A 16,398-nucleotide genomic window follows, 5' to 3' on the forward strand; every position below is an offset into this window, starting at 1 on the left:
AGCACTGCAAGCTGTGATCTTTGGCTGCTTCAGCTGCTACCATGGTCAAACACGGTCTGCCCTCGCTGCAGACCAGGCTGGACACAATCCTGACTAATCCCAGGGAAGATTTGTGGAGGTCTTAGATCCTCCTGACATCTGGGCAAAGACATGTGGGCGCTGCCTGCAAAACAGTGCTTGCAGCTAGGGTTCAGCAGGGGTGTTTGTCCTGGACTGATGGAGAAGTAAGTGGGAGAGAGGGAGAGGAAAAAGCAGCCTGCAGATAAACAACAAAGTCTTTTTAAGGTTTTTCTAGACAATGTAAACCTGAGCTAAACACACATGGTCCTACCAGTCTGCCCTTTTCCTCCAGAACCTTGGGGACTTCAAATGAAACACCAAGTCACAGGGTTCAAAAGAAACAAGTTGTTGCACTTTTCTGTGAAGCACAGAGTAAATCTGCAGAACTCCTTCCTGCATAATGCTGCAAGTGCCAGAAGTTTAAACAAACAAACAACTGAATTTATGGAGGGAAAATCGAGTGAGCAAAATTAAAGTTAAAAGTACTGGCACGGGCTCAAGATATATTCAGACATGGATCAGGGCGGGCTGTAACTCTTTGTGGAGAAGGGTCGCTGTTCTTGCAATATTTCCTGGCTCCACAACCAGCTGCCACCAGGAACATGGGCTGGAGTGCTGTTGTCCAGCCATTCCCATTTTCTGGCCCAGTTGTGAAGCTTGTGCCTTCGCTCTGAAACCGGAGCAATGCAGCTCTGCCTGCTCTGCGCACCTGCTGCTCTGCGCACCTGCCCAGACTTTTATAATAACTTATAATAACTTATATCACATGCTGACCCTTATACATGAGTTTTAGCTCAAGGATGAATTCAGGGGAGTCTGGGGGCAAGTTTTAGTGTACACAAGGACAGAGTGAGCTTCCCAAACACAGGCATGCACGGTGAGACCTTCCCCAAGAAATGTCTGAGAGAGGAAACCAGGCTGCCCAGCTGCAAGTCCTGGCAAGTGTTAAAGATTGTTTTTGCCAGAAAAGGAAACAGGTATCGTTTACTACCCACAGAGCTGGGATCTCTGCTGAGTACAGCGCTGAGGCTGCTCTCTGACTCACATCCCCCAGGGGAGAGACCAAGGTGTTGAGCATTTGGCCAGTGCTGCCAGGGCTGTGGCACACGAGGGCAATCCCTGTGAACAATTAGAGGAGTATCTCTACCTGCAGACAGAAACATGCCAGTTTGATTTCAGGGACTGTCTGTACACACGCCTCTTCTCGCTTGGTCATGCTATTGTAAAGGACAAAAAATTCAACTCTCATGTTTACTTAAGAGCAGGCCAATCGCTAAGGACTGTCACTTGGGAGTACCTTTAGCCTCAAGAATACAGAGGAGATTGCAACATCTTGGATAAACCCAGGTCTTTCAGCTGAGATGAATGATCTGAAGGAATGGTATTTCCCAAAAGTCAGATATCAAAACTAGGTGAAAATAGAGTGAAAACTCTTTGGTACTTCCAATGGGGAAAAAAAAAGGAAAACCAAAAGAACTTCAGGCAGAGGAGGAAAGACAGTGATTATGCAGTAAAAAGAGGTTTTATTTTGCCCATTGAAGCAGAGCAGAAAATCATCCAAGAAAAGAAATAAGATATATCATGTCTCAAAGAGAGGAAGGAAGTACAGAAGAGGAGACTAGGTGCTCTTAGGGATACTGTAAAATGCACTGCAAATTCCAGAGCACTGAGAACATTGATGAGTGATGAAGGGGAAAAGTGGAGTTTCAGTGTTTATCTTGCTATGTAAATTCCTTGTGATTGATTCCACAGAATTTTTTTTCCTGGGTTTTGAAATCTTTTATGAAACATGAATAAAAAGTACCTACCTCAAATTGTCTCTAGAAAGCAAAACAAAATTGGGTGCTCACGAGGCTGGCAGTGTGTATGAGGGTTCTGTGTAAACTCTGTGTACAGACTGTCAGGGATGTTCAGTGATCAAAGAGACACTGGCAACTTGGAGGTCTGAGAGCACATGGATGTGTGCCTTTATTGCCTTTCATTGGCTTTGTTTGACCCAAGGCCACTCTGACATCCAGTAGCACTGCCAGGGCAGCACCATCAGGGACGGAGGAGCAATGGGATGGTTGTAGAGCCCCTCAGGAGCCCAGCATCCATCTCCAGGCAGGTGCAGGCTGCAATCCCACAGTAATCCTCACACAATATTGCTGTCTCCAGTCTAAGTTCCGTGTCCTCCTGGAAGGGGAAGAAAACTGAGCACAGATGCTGTCCTGCTGTATAAGCAAGCAGTCAGACTCACACTACAGGCAATTTTGGCACAAGCTGTCCCCAGAGTGCCACCAGAATAAATTCTAAGATAAATCCTAAGCCAAATTTTCCCGAGAACAGACTGGCCATGAATTTCAGTCCATCCAAGAGCTAGCAGCATGGTCAGGGTGCTACAACATGCATCACATGCTGGTGAATGCATTTCCCTAAGATCACTGTCCCTCCCAGTACCAGTGCAATTAGATCATTGATACCCAGGACTCCTCCCTGTTCTTTCCTAGATGGTTCAGTATAAAGTCCAAGACCTTCCCATACAGAATGGTTCTGTTCCTCCTCCTGGCTGCTCAGAGCCTGTAGACAAAGGATCTAAACCTGCTAAAAGTGTCTTGGTAACTGTTAACCCTGTCCAGAGCTGACCTTGCACTGCAGGAGTCAGTGAGGAGCTGCCCAATCTGCTGGGGTGGGGGCTGGCAGGAGGGTCAGGAAAGGGGTGAGGGGTGAGTCAGTTTAGTGCTCTGAAGCACCAGGAACACTGCACATTCCTTTGCAGATGGACACTGTTGGACTGAAATGACTACGCACATCTCAATGACCAAATCCAGACACTCCTAACTCCACTCTCCTCAGATTCACATGAGTTTCTGCCCTGCCTCTTCACCAGGCAAGGAATTGAAGTTCCTCACAGAAGCCAGCACCATGCTGGTTTCCCTGCTCCCTGTATCAGTTCTTCATGAATACAAGATAAATGCATCTACTCCGTTATCTCTGCATTGCCAAATAAAACTTTGCTGCTTTCTTCTTCTTCTCTCACAGAACTGGTCCACAGAGACATAGGGAAACACCATTTCTTCACATGCAGAATCACAGCTCTCTAATCCTTCAAAAGTGAAAAAAGATATAACTAGAAAAGTTTACTACCAGGCAACTGGGGTCGATTTTATCACACCAGCACTGCTGCCTGGGCACTGAAGACCTGCAGCCGCAAGAGTTTTCAGAGCAAACCAGCCTTGCTTTGTCTCTGGCTGGTGGAGCAAGATTGCAGTGGCTTTTCTCCCCTTTGACCCCCCTGGCATTGCACAGGACAGGTCAGGTAATCACGAGTCTGTTTGTCTGTTTGCAAATCTCAGGAAGCAGCTCCAGCAAAATCTCCTAAGTCATCAGAATGCAGCAAAACATGGTGTCAAAACAATGCAACCCCATCCCTACCTCCAGCAGGACCTTTATCAGGAATTATCACCTGTTTATCTCAGAGTTTGGGATTACAGCAGGTCCAGGCTGAAGGACCCCTCCATCCAGCCTGTGGTGAGGGCAGGCAGCACCACCCAGCCCAGGCCGTGCCCTCTGAAGGAGACAGCATTTCGTCACTTTGCCTGTTCTGAGTCCGGATGTGTCAATATTCAAATACCTACACAGGAGAAAGGGAAACTACAGTAACTGGACAAACACACACCCAAGAGAGAGGACACTCCTTCCTGGTCTCTAATCCCCTGGTTCAATAAACCTTAGCAAATCACTGAGGTGAAATTTCTCCCAGTAATTCAGAGGTGTACAGAACACTGCACTTTTTAAAATGGTAGGTTCAAAAGTTTGGATTTGTACATGGATGATGAGTGTTTGCACAGCTGCCTCTCTGAAAGCCCTTCAAAACCAGACTACTCCTAATTCCCATGACTGATCTCCTGCCCCCTCATTAGCTGGTTGTCCCACGTGTGCTGCATGTCCAGGAGCCAGGCAGCGAATGTGCCAGGGGTAGAACGCCCGCCTGGCTGGCTGCACTGAGGTGGGCTGGGGAAGGTGGTCACACACACAGCAGCTGCACAGCTGGAGCCGGCACGGCCCCGACCCCTCTCCCCTGCCCGCTGCGCTGGCTCCGCGGGGAACGAGAGCCGGAGAGCCAAGTTCACAGCTCCAGCAGGTGAAGGACAGCAGCAGGCTGCTCTCCCAGGGAAGGCGAGCGGGGGTACCCGCTCTCAGCATCCCCAGCTCGAGGAAGGGGCAGACCCACGAGCACAACCAGGGCAGCCTTTCGCGGAGCCAAAACATCCGGGGGTGCCAGCGCAGCCCTCCCGTGGGGAACAGAAGGGATCATCCCTCCGGGCAGGGAGGGGCGGTGCGGGGCGGGGTTCACTAGGGCGGGACCCCGAGGGAGGGGTCGCTGTTGGTGTCGCTGTCGGGGTCGCTGCTGTCCCCCCGTGCGGGGCGGGGCGGGGCCGGGGCGCGGCCGGCAGGGGGCGCGCCCGGCGCGGGTTTAAGTGGCGCGCGGGGCGGCGCGCGGGCGGCAGTGCGGCGCGCGCTCTCCGTCCCCTCGCTGCCACCGCGCCCCGGGCCGCAGACATGGCCAGCGGAGGGCTGCAGCTGCTGGGCTTCGTCATGGCCTTCCTCGGCTGGGTCGGCATCATCATCAGCACCGCCATGCCCCAGTGGAAGATGGCATCCTACGCGGGGGACAACATCGTCACGGCCCAAGCGCTCTACGAGGGGCTGTGGATGTCGTGCGCCATGCAGAGCACGGGGCAGATCCAGTGCAAGGTGTACGACTCGCTGCTCAAGCTGGACAGTAAGTTTGGGCTGGGAGCTGCTGAGGGTGTTGGGGTGTCCGCCCCGTCGGGCCCGTCTCCTCCGCCCCAGCGCCTCTTGCTAAGTTCGGGGCGGAGGTACCGGGCCCGCAGGGTCATTAATTGTCCCGCAGGGTCATTAATTGTCCCGCAGGGTCATTAATTGCCCCGCTTCGGTGTCGGTCGCATCGAAACTCAGGATATTGAAATATGAAATATTTAGACTGAGTTTGCCGGCCCTATTGCACTTCCGATGTCCTATCTCTGCCGTCGTCCGTGTCGTCCCCACACCCTTCGCCTCCTCCCCACGAGCGCCTGTCGCGTTAGGGGTGTCGCTGCTGTCGGGTCTCACGGTCTCTGTCCCATTGGATTTGCCCAGCCTGTCCCTTCGGGGTTGAAGATGGAGCGCTCAGGGTCCCCCATCTCTTTTATGAGCCCTCATCCTGTGGGATGCGTGTCTCCTGGGCTCCCCGCCGGAGCTGAGGGTCGCTCCCCGGTGCCTGTCCCTTGGGGCACCTCGGCGGTGCCGCCTCCCCGGGAGGGGAGCGGGGCCGGAGCCGCCCCTCATCCCCCTGCTCGTCCCCACCCAAAACGGCCCGTGGGGAGGAAGGGTTCGATTCTCTTCGTGCGTTCCGGAAAGCGCTGTGCTGGCGAGCAGGAGCTTTTGGCTGTGGAGGTCCAGCCACGGACTGGCCGCCCTCGCTGGACACGGCTGAGCGGGAGCAGAACTCAGCAGAGTGGCCAGAGTGGGCTTTTGCAGCACGGCTCCTGTTGGTCTTTGACTGTTTTGGTCTTTTGTTCTCTAGGAAAGTTGCTGCTCCCGTGGGGCTTTTAAGCTGAGGGCTGGCAGGTGGACTGGCCTCCTGCCCAGGTACAACTGCCTGGAGTTTTTAGACAGGCTATTATGCCAAGATAATCTTTGGGTCTCTTATGTCCTGGGACGGCAAAGCCATGTCATGCAGACAGGAGCTGCAGCCTGGCTGCCTGGGGTGTCACTGGGGTGTCACTGGGGTGTCACTGGAGTGTCACTGGGGTATCAGCCTGGCTGCCTGGGTGTCATTCGGGTGTTCAAGAGGAGCTGGAGCCTCAGAGAGGGCTGTTTCTAGAGCGCTGGGGCAGATAACGTGATGACACACAAAGGGGTGAAAAGAAACCGTACTACTTTCTCAATACCCCTCGTCTCATCTCGAGTCCTGGAACACCCTCATCCCTCCCTAATTAATAAAATAATAATTGCCACCTTGGTCACCTTCTCTTTCCTAAAGGAATGAGCAGGCAGTTTCACGTAAAGCGAGGTCCGCGGGGAGTGTCCCCGAGTCCGATTGCCACCAGCCCTTCCTGTGTGTGTCACTCCGGTGAAGCCGGGCCCACGTTCGCGGCCAGCCCACGTCTGTCCCTCGTTCCCTTGTCGCAAAGGCCCTGCAGCCGGCGGAGGAGCGGCTTGTGCCCGTGGGGAGCGCTGCGCTCCCGCCTGGCACCGCAGGGTGCGGGGCTGTGCTGGGGCAGGGCTGGGCCCGCAGTGCTTGGAGTGCTCACTACGTGTCAGCTCAGCTTCCAGCCTCTTATCTCTCCCTGGGGGTGGGGGGCGAAGATGCCAGCAGTGGCTGAGGAATCTCTATCCACCCCCTGGATGGTTTGCGAAAGGTAACCTTGCCTCGGGGGCTGTGTGCAGCCCATTGTGCCGTAAATGAGAGCCGCCTTGAAAAGGTTCCCCAAAACCTGCCCCGGGCCCTCCTGACCTGGCCCATCCACGGCTGAGGCCGAAAGCAGCTGCTCCCTGCCCTTTGTCCAGCCAGCTCTCCTCTCCCAGGGCTACAGGGCAGGGAGGTGACAGGGACCCAGGCTGAGCTTGGGGTGGCCTTTGCTACTTCTCGCCGAGCTCTGCGGACAGCATGCCTGAGAACTCTCAGATAACAGGGGATCACAGTGTGTTATTCTCACGGAGAAAACCAGTGAGGGCTGGCAAAAGGGCTCCTCGTTCTTGCGGTCTCTCAGCTTGCCTAGGCTGTGCCAGGTCATGCCTGGGGACATACACCTTATCTGTCGTTTTCCCTCCTGGTGTCCCTTCAAGGTTTTGCAGCCGCATGGGCAGGGACCAGCAGTGCTGGTTTGGGTGGAGGTGCAAAAAAAAAACAACAAACCAAACCCCCAAACCATTTATACCCAGTTCAACAGCAACAGCCCGGGACAGGTGCAGTGGAGAGCTCCCTTACTGCGTTCATGTGTATCCTGGTGAAGGTAGCACAGCCGTGTGGGCAGAACTTCTGCCTGGCCACGCTTTCCTGCTAGGGCTTCATATGCCCCAGGTGCTCTGAGCCACATGGCAGAGCCTCATGCCCTGATGGGAGAGGCTCAGCTCTGTAATTACTTTGTCCCTGTAGAAAGGACTGAACCTTCCTGCACCTGCAGTAACTCGTGTTTGTGGGAATGCTGGAAGGCTTTGCCAGCAAGTTTTGGAATATCTGGTAGCTGTTGCCATTGCTCTGGATGTGTCAGTGTTTGGCTGCAAGGCAGAGATGGGTTTGGCACGAGCTGATGAGCACCATTAGCCAACCGAGGGGCCTCCAGTTTCCCGTGTGGGCACACTGCTGGAGTGCACCCGTGCTGGCACTTCTCCCACAGCTGTGTTCAGCTGAGGGCTTATGTCACTGCTCCCATTCAGGCGACAGAAAGGCTGCGTTTTGCTGGCTTACGTGAAAAGCAGTGCGTGGCCACACGCAGACATAGAGGCAACAAATGCCACCCCTGCAACAAGGCTTTGTTGCACAGCCTCATCATTGTTCTTGTGGCCCTCCAGCATGGTCCATGGAGCTTAGCACAGCTTTGTGCTCCTCGGGATCTCAGGGGGATGGTCTTGGACAGGAGGGAGTAGGGCTCCTGGTACCTGCCTCTGGAAATTTTGAGCCCCACCTAACCACATTCTCCTGTTCAGGGCAGATGTTTTTCTGGATCCTGTCAAGGCTGTTTTAGCTGAAGATACTCACCGACCTGTTTGGTTTTGCTGGGAGAGGTTCTGTGCTTGAGACAAGCTGAGACTCATCTATCACTTCATCACCAAACCTAGTACATCCACAATGAGCCTTTGTGCCCTAGCCCAGAAAATAAACAAGGTTTTGAATACCCTCTGGGTCAAGCAACATGGCTGAAATGTGAAATCTTCCCTCCTACACCTTTACCACTTTGGCTGAGCCTGTTCCAGGAGCTGAGGAAAAGAATGGGTGGGGGGAAGGAAAGGTTCACGCTCAGGTTACTGCTGCCCAGTTCTGGTGGTAGGGGAGTTGGGACGGTGGCCCAGGGAGAGACAAAGTATGAGGGACATGTGTCCCATTCTCCATCTTTAGATCTTGATTAAACAGGTAGAACCTGCTGGTATCTGTGCTTTCATGTGGGTTAAGGGTTAATTTGCTAGTGTTTCTCAATCCCTGTTCCTTCCTGATGAAAAATCTCGATTGAGTGATAGTCTCACTTGTGCTGGCTTTGAGAAGGTAGAGGGTTACTTGGAATGCCACCGAGGCTGTTCCTGTGCAGTGCTCTGGTGTGTCTGCAAGAGGGGATGGGAGTCTGTTGCAATACACTGGCTTTATTGCTCTACAAGCAGCTTCTAAGCAGCTTTTAGTAGCTGGTGTTACTATGTGTTACTAAATCTCTTGGTAAGGGAATTTCCATGCTCTGTGGGAAAACAGTCTGCCCAGATCTCCTCTGACCAGGAATCTGGAAATGGTGGTATCATGCTTGTCTTGCTACCAATCTTTATTTGTCAGTGAGGGTAGGAGGGCATTGAACCTTAATTGCTTTCAGATACGCAGAGTACAAGGCCACTGTTACCTACTGGACTTGCTGCTTTTGCACTGGAAATGCAGTAGGGAGTTCCTAACCTTCCCATTTTGTAAAAAAACAAGACCCAGAGTCCCTGTCCTGCCTCGATACCTTGGAACAGTCCTTTAGGCTTGTCGGGAGGTGCTTTGAAAGCATCCAGGCTGGAATCTGATGCTGATGGGTATGCAAGGTGGGCCTTTGCAGGGTCTGGTAAGGGGGTTGAGCGCCTCCAAGCCATTATCAGCTTTTGGCTACAGTGAGAACAACTGCAAAGTGTGAGAAATGTTTACTGGCCACCTCTGAAGCTGTTACTGCTCGCTCAGATCTTCAGTCCCCTGTCTGCTGCACAAAAGTAACTTTCACATGCTGGCAGGGCAGCCCAGCAGGATCTCAGATCTCGCTCCTTGCAGGGAATCCAGGTTTCATGAAACCCCGGTGGGAAGGCTTTGCTGGCTTCTCTGGGAGGTGGACAGTGGAACATGCTTCCTGTACTGCAGGGGTGCTTGCAACTCTTGGGGAGCTTCCTGCGTAAGGATTAGAGGGAACTGCACAGCATCTGTCTCACCTGTGTTCTGTCATCAGTTAGTTGGATGAAGGCCCATGGGAAGGGAAGGAGAAGTCCTTATTTTAAATTAAGGCAGTTGATGAGCATCCCTATCAGAGAATAATCTGCACACAGAGCCATTACAGTAATTTTGCTTTACAAACAGGCATTACAGAAATCCCATGGCACTTTCCCAACAGCTTTTCTGTAATATAAATGACATAAACAGATTGAATAAGGAAATGGGATGATAGAGAAAACCCTCAAACATCTGTAGGTGAAGTACTGAAGTATTTTTTATGTAACTGAGCAGTTACCAGCAATTACTTCTGTCTCAGTTAATGAGAATTGTGGGAAGGAAAGCTTATTACTTAGGCTTCAGATAAACTAAATAAAGTTGTTTGTGTCTAAAACTGGTAACAATAATTCTGAATAGTTTGTTAATGTTTTTTAGAAAAGTGGGGTTTATTTTGTGAAACAGGTGTGAGCTGCAGCTGCATGTCTGTGGACTTCGGTGGTATTTTATGCCTTGCAGAATGCACATTTGTTCTTAATTGTCATCAAGAGTTTTAAGCCTCTGTTCTTCAGTTCTTGCTGTTTTGTTGCTATAGAGTTTTCAGGCTGTGTCTCTCATTGCTAACCAGCAATCAAAAGACTTGGCTTCAGAGTCAATACTGGTTTGTATTGACAAAATACTGTTGCCATCTGACAGCTGTTGTTTGGTGCCAGACCAGTTTGTCTCACCTTGTCTAGGACTGTATTTTCTCCCAAGGGCTCTCAGGACTGCCTGGGCTTTCCTGTTCCTGTTGGTGAGACAGTTGCAGCAGCAAGGAGTGTGGGGGAAATCCTGTTTTCCCTCTAATATGGTAAAAGTTGTAAAGTTATATTGCTGTGGATTACTTCCACTTGCTATGGGCAGCCCGTCCTGTTTAACAGGTTGAGACAATACTGTACTTGTATAATTCTGGACTTTTAAAGCATCTGGAAAGGCCCATGTGAACAACAGAACAATTATTAAAGTAGCTTTCCCAGCCCCTGGATGTGCAGCTTCCATTGACAGCGCGTCTGTTAATGTGTAGTTAATAACTGGTAGCTTGTATGATGATTAACTGCGGCCAGTGCACTGCACACATTGCAAAAGTGGTAGGAACACAAAAGCGCTGCTCCCAGGCTGTGCTGGGAGCACAGGGAGGGTGGAGGATGGTTGGCTGGCACAGTCATGTCGCATTACAGCTTCTTGGGACAAAGGAACAGAATGTTCTGCAAAGGCTCCAACCTGTTCTGCTGTCCCACTGCAAGTTTCCTACATGCTTCTGTCCCCTTGTGCCATGGAGCCATGCATGAGGAGGGGGCGAGGGCACCAGTTATCCCACCACTGTCTGCTGGGAGTGGGCAGCCCTGGGGAATGCTCACAATGCTGTATTTTGTTCAGCTGCTTCTGCAAAGCTCTCATGGCATGCATCTGGTTAATGCTTATACATCTTGAGATTTTAGTGCATTTCATAGCTGGGTTTTTAGAGGTCATAGAAACTTTTTCCAGCATTTTCCTGTGTTTGTCCCTTGGCACTGTGTGTGAAGGTGAAATGTTTCTTCCCATCCTTATAACTGTTTTTCTAGTTTTTAGAGATAGCATTGCCTATTTTGAGATTCATGAAAGACCTCTTTCAAAACCCTCTCCTGTAAAGTAATTTCTGCTGGAGCAAGACTGAGCCAAACTTTCTGTAGCCTTGATAAAACAGGTTTGGTACCTCTGCAGAAAATATGGTTTCCCATGCCTAGTACAAGCTGGTATTCAGCCATGGGCCTCTCCAGAGCTTCTGCTGCAGGGCACAATTTAGCCATAAGTGTATGGCAGCTGAATTGGTTACCTGGGTGGCAAGCTGTCAGCTGAGGTCTTTCTGAACATTGGCATGGCTTTTGTAAGGTAGAAATTACTTTTGGAGTGTAATCTCTGACATTGGAGGTAAATCAATTAAAAATGAGTTTGGGTACTGCAGTGGTGATTTATGCTAAAGTGACAGATGGCTTTGTTAATGGGTTTCTGTACTCGGTGCAGCAGATGGGTTTTGATTAACACGGGTGGTGCGGAGGTGTGTCAGCTTCACCTTTGAAGGAAGTGAGAGATGATATTAGCCAAGCTGATTGAGGAATTTTTCCCAAGAAAGCCAACCGTCATCTTATGGAAGTGTGTTCCTTCCTGTTGCTCTGATTATTGTCTTTTTATTGTGTTGTTTGTAACTGGTTTCATAATCTATTTACAGAACAATAAGGTTGTGTGTGAAGGGGCAGATGGAGATCTGCTTTAGAGCAGAATTAGAGCCTGGTGTTGGTGTGGATCACAGGAATTCTCCTGCACAAGCAGCTCTATGGGACTGAGTGTGGTAAAGAAGTTACAGAGGATGGCTGTGTGGCTTTGCTCTCCTTCTGGCCAGTGCCAGGTTTGAGCTCTGAGTTTCAGACTGGGCCACAGAGCCCATGGTTGAGGCAGGCACTCAGATGGGTTCACCATGCCAGCCCTGACTGAGTGGGTAGGTGCCCTGTTAAAGGCTTAAACCTTGCAGTTCAAGCCTGAAATGGTTTGCAGAGCTCTACCAGGATGCAATCAGGGTGTTTTGAGGGGTGAACTCTAGACCTGAGACTGTGTCAGGGATACTTGTGCCTTGGTTACAGCATGTTCCTTGGAGCTTACTCATTTTATTAGCCAGCCTTGTTTGTTCTCAGGGCTTTACAGGGCTGTATATGAAAATTCATTCTGTTCAAACAAACCTGATTTGCCAGACAATAAAGCTCAGGCTCTTATTTCACTACTAGTCAGGTGTTTTGTCACCTGAGGGTCTTTTTAGTAATGACTTAATTTACATTACTTTTTCCTTTGGTATCAAGAAAATCTAAATTCAGTAGCTCACATTCACAGGCTTAGTGTGTCTTCATGCCTTCAGATGAGTCCATATAAAAACCAAATCCTAAGGTACATCAAGTCTGTCTGCTGAGAACTCAGCCAAATTCAATGCTTGCCTATGGGAGGCATCACCCCATGCTCCAACTCTTCAAAAGCACAAGAGGCTCTTCAAGCATTTGAGTATCTTTGAGTCAATTAAGCTAAATATTTTAAGTAGAGAAGAAAACAGGGTATTTTTCAATTGGCTGGGAAAGCCCTGTTTCTTTTGCAATTGTATTTTTGTACCCTCTGGGACTCAAACTGAGAATGTAGCACCAAAAAAAAAAAAACACAAAAAACTAAATCAGCACTGAGTTATTTGTATAAAAGACAGATTTTGGAAGTGTTGAGCAGCAAATGGGCCTTGCTGTCTGCTGTGGCACTATTCATATGTATGTCACTATTCATATTAAAACGTGTGCTTAAGTACTTTGTCGAGGTAGAGCCTAAATCTGAATACTTCTTTTGATAAACAGATATGTCCTTCCAATTGGGATTCAAATGATCAAGGAACAAAAGATGTCTGAGGGCAATTCCCAGGTCATTTCCTGCAAAAAGCTGCTGCATGCCCTTGTTTGCCATGCATTTTAGAAGAGGCTGAGAGTCCTCTGATCCTGATGCATGACAGTCTTGAGACTAAAGCTGAGAAGGAATGTCTTGCTTGGATGTATCCTGTGTATCAGGGAGCAGGAATATTTAGCTACAAGATTACTGAGCCCAGTAATTTGAATTTCGATTTGTATCTTGACTTGACTTTGTGGGTAACTGAAACGCTGTTGTCTTCCAGGCAGTCTGCAGGCCACAAGGGCTCTGATGGTGGCTTCAATAGTCGTGGGGCTCGTTGGCATGTTTGTTGCATGTGTTGGCATGAAATGCATGAAGTGCATGGAAGATGACCAGGTGAAGAAGATGAGGATGGCTGTCCTCGGTGGGGTGATCTTCATCATTTCAGGTTGGTAACACACGGATGTGTTGAGTGTTAAATGTGCTGTTTCCTAGGTGGCATATATCCTGTGGAGGATGTGGGAGGGCTTGATGTGCTGCTCCAAGAGCATTTTGATCTGGGAACTCCTTAGAGGACTTTGGTTCAGGCTACCTGGGGCACCTTGGCACTGGCATTACAATCTCTATATGGACTTTATGCTTTCCATATCTGTTGGCAGAGCTGAGTTTGACCCTGCTTCAGTGGAAAAAAGGCTGTCAGCAGAGCAGTCCTGCCTTTGCTGCAGTGTAATTGTGGGAAACCACAAATTTGTTCTTCTCTCCCAACCAGCACTAAATGCAACAGCTCAGAACTTCCAGGGTAGCAGCAGCTCAGCTTTACTCCCGATGCCGATTCTGCTGCATCCTTATTTTTGCAGTGATTTTGCTGATTGTTTTTTCTTAAGCCATGGCATTATGTTCTCTTCATGTGCAGGTCTGGCAGCGCTGGTGGCCACATCGTGGTATGGCAACAGAGTGGCTCGGGCCTTTTATGACCCTTTCACCCCCGTCAACACCAGGTACTGACCCACTTGGTATAACACTAGTTTAGCATGACAAATACACACACAGGGCTTGCAGTCACTCAAAACAAAGAAAGGAATTTTCTGAACTAGCTGGGCTGGCTTCAGGCTGTGCAGAAGGAGCTGGGAGCAGATCTCATTATCCATGTGGCTCTTAGGTCTTGGCTTTAAGGTAACATCACTGCCAAAGACCTCACTGGTGGGACTGCTGTGATTTTTGTCCCACTACAGGATAGAGGCACAGAGTGTGGCCTGAAGCTCTGGTGCAGGGTGGTGGGGGTGACCCAAAATACTGGAAAAACCTAGCTCTGAGCTTTAAGGGTCAGCAAAGCTTTACTGCTCCAAGCTGCTGCCTTGTAGGAAGCCACATCCATCCCAATTTCTGCTTCCTTCTGCTCTGTGTGAATGTATTACTGCAAGTAATACCTCTGGATTACAGCGATTCTCACTTTCTCCCTTTCTTCTTCAGATTTGAGTTTGGGTCAGCTCTCTTCATTGGCTGGGCAGCTTCATCTCTGGCCATACTGGGGGGATCCTTCCTCTGCTGCTCCTGTCCACGGAGAGAAACCTCATATCCACCCACCCGAGGCTACCCAAAAAATGCCTCCTCCACAGGGAAGGATTATGTATAATGAAACAAAGAAGAGGAGCCACCAGCACTGGTAGTGAAAGCATTTTGGAGAGGACACTACAATGCCACTGTCCTGAGCAGAGTCCAGGCTCTAGGTTCTGCCTTCCTCTTTTCCCAAAAATGTGTATATTTTTGTAATCCTCTTTGCTACTGGACATAACTTCTCCTTTCTCTCCCAGCCCATGGAGGAAGGCTAGCCTAGATTCATAGGTATTGCCACTGGAAAGATGAAACCTCCAAGCTTGGGTTAAGTTTAGTATTTGGGAGTAAAAGGGAAAATGATACTGTTTTTATAGACGGATGTTGGTGCTTTTTTTTTGTAGGGTTTTTTTTTAAATAGATGGTAACAATTCAGTCCCATATCCCATTAAGTTTTAGAGCCCAGTGTGGTGTGTGTAGAAATTAAAGGAACATATATTATATACAAAATGATGAAACCAATAGCTTAAGGGGAAACATAATTTTGGGGAAAAGACCTTACATGTAGGAATGTATGAAGAGATGTAAAATGCTCTTGTACTGTCTTATTGGCATCATCTTCAGCACCTTCCTTTCCATGCAGACAAAAGGTCACAAACAAATTGCTGTGACTTAAGTGGAAATCCACATTGTCTGTGCACATGCTGTTGGCTAATGGAAGATGCAGTGTAAGGTAGAGACCACAGAAGTTACCAGACTCCCAAAGCATCTGCAGGTTTCCCTGGTGCCAGGGAAGAGCTCAAGGAAAGGGATTGCCTTCTGTTTTCACTGTGTGTCTCTGAGGCTGTTCCTTAGACACCAAGCACTGCCAGTGGTTATTTCTCCATGTTCCCACTCTGGCAGCTGAGCTTGAAGCTTTATTCCCCCTGTGTGTGTTACAGCTCACCTTTTAACACTTCCTCTTTCCTCAAGGCTTTCTCATTTGGGCTTAGTTTCCCAAACTCCATTTGTCTGATGCAGCTAGCTGTGTTAAACCAAACTAAATGCACTGCCACTCCCTGATGTTTCCCCGAAGATACCTCACACGCTGCCATTCCATCCTGTCTATTTCTTGTAAACACTTTCAGTGATGATATGAAGGCAAATTCCAAGAAAACTGACCCAAAGGTTATGGCATTTGCTTGTAATCCAAGCTCACCAAAGAGGAGGAAACAAACATTTTAAAGATATAGCCATCCTTGCATAGAGTCATATCTAAAAAAAGAATGCTGTTCTTCTGAAGTTCCCACCCCTTCCCCTGAAACACCCAGTCAGTCACTTGGTGTTGGCTGACACTGGGAGTTAATTCTTATGATTCCTAGAGGGATGGTGCCACTTCTCCAAAGCTCAGCCTTTTTGTATAGAAGGAAACTGGTGCTTCTGACCAGGCTTTTTATAATTGTGTATATGTTCAGAGGCATCAGATCTCTCGATTTCCTTCTGTAGACAGGGAGAGCCTCTGGCTGAGCTATGTACCTGCCACATTGGTGGTCTGCACAAGCCCTGTACCTCTGTTTTACCTGACTTCTGCAGCATAAAGTTACTAAAAAAAAAACAACCAGAGCATTTGCTTCAGGCTTGAGTTGATGTTGGCCTGTACTTGGAGCTGGGCCATGTGGCTTCCCCTTCTCCGTGGGGAATTGCCTGTGCACAGCAGCTGCCGCAGGAGCCCTCTTGTCCTGGGAGGTGGCAGCTCAGGTCACATTAAAGAGCTGTTGAAGTCTGTGCTTTTGTATTTGCATTAACCCTGAGCCAGGGAGCAGATGCTTGTATTGGGAACTTGTACAAAGTGTTTAAACAATTTCAATAAATGGACTTTTTTAAGGAAAATTAGACTATTACTTCATTTCTTGTTTTTGAGCAGAACTTGGAACGGTGCACATGGAAGTGAAGAGTGGGACTTTGGCTTTTGGGAGCCTGCCTGCCAGGATGGAGCTTGTTTAGCTGTGTGTATCTACAGCAGACATAGGTGGGGACAGATCTTCTGCAGTGAGTCAGGCAATTGTGGCCTCTGGAAGAAACTCACCCAGTAATTGCTCTGATTGCAGCCCGGGAACCAGAAGGTCTGCTCTGCTCCTCGGCAAGGCAGGCTGCACCCTGGGTGGAGCAGGAAGGGGCAGGGGGAGGGCAGACTGCTCCCTTGCAGGGGGTGGGAGCTGCAGGAATGGGGAAGGGATGGGGCA

The 16,398-nt window shown here is 49.4% G+C and overlaps 1 protein-coding gene across 1 annotated transcript; it reads left to right on the plus strand.

Annotated features, from left to right (window-relative positions):
- The first annotated feature begins 4,486 nt into the window (after positions 1–4,486).
- On the plus strand, positions 4,487–16,045 carry CLDN1 (claudin 1). Its single transcript, XM_023933048.2, has 4 exons — positions 4,487–4,825; positions 12,909–13,073; positions 13,539–13,623; positions 14,096–16,045. The coding sequence occupies exons 1-4, from the start codon at positions 4,603–4,605 to the stop codon at positions 14,256–14,258; spliced, it is 636 nt and encodes a 211-aa protein (XP_023788816.1). The 5' UTR covers positions 4,487–4,602; the 3' UTR covers positions 14,259–16,045.
- The last annotated feature ends 353 nt before the right edge of the window (positions 16,046–16,398 follow it).

This window comes from Cyanistes caeruleus, chromosome 10 (genome assembly GCF_971803275.1).
Source record: "Cyanistes caeruleus chromosome 10, bCyaCae1.hap1.1, whole genome shotgun sequence".
Taxonomy (NCBI): domain Eukaryota; kingdom Metazoa; phylum Chordata; class Aves; order Passeriformes; family Paridae; genus Cyanistes; species Cyanistes caeruleus.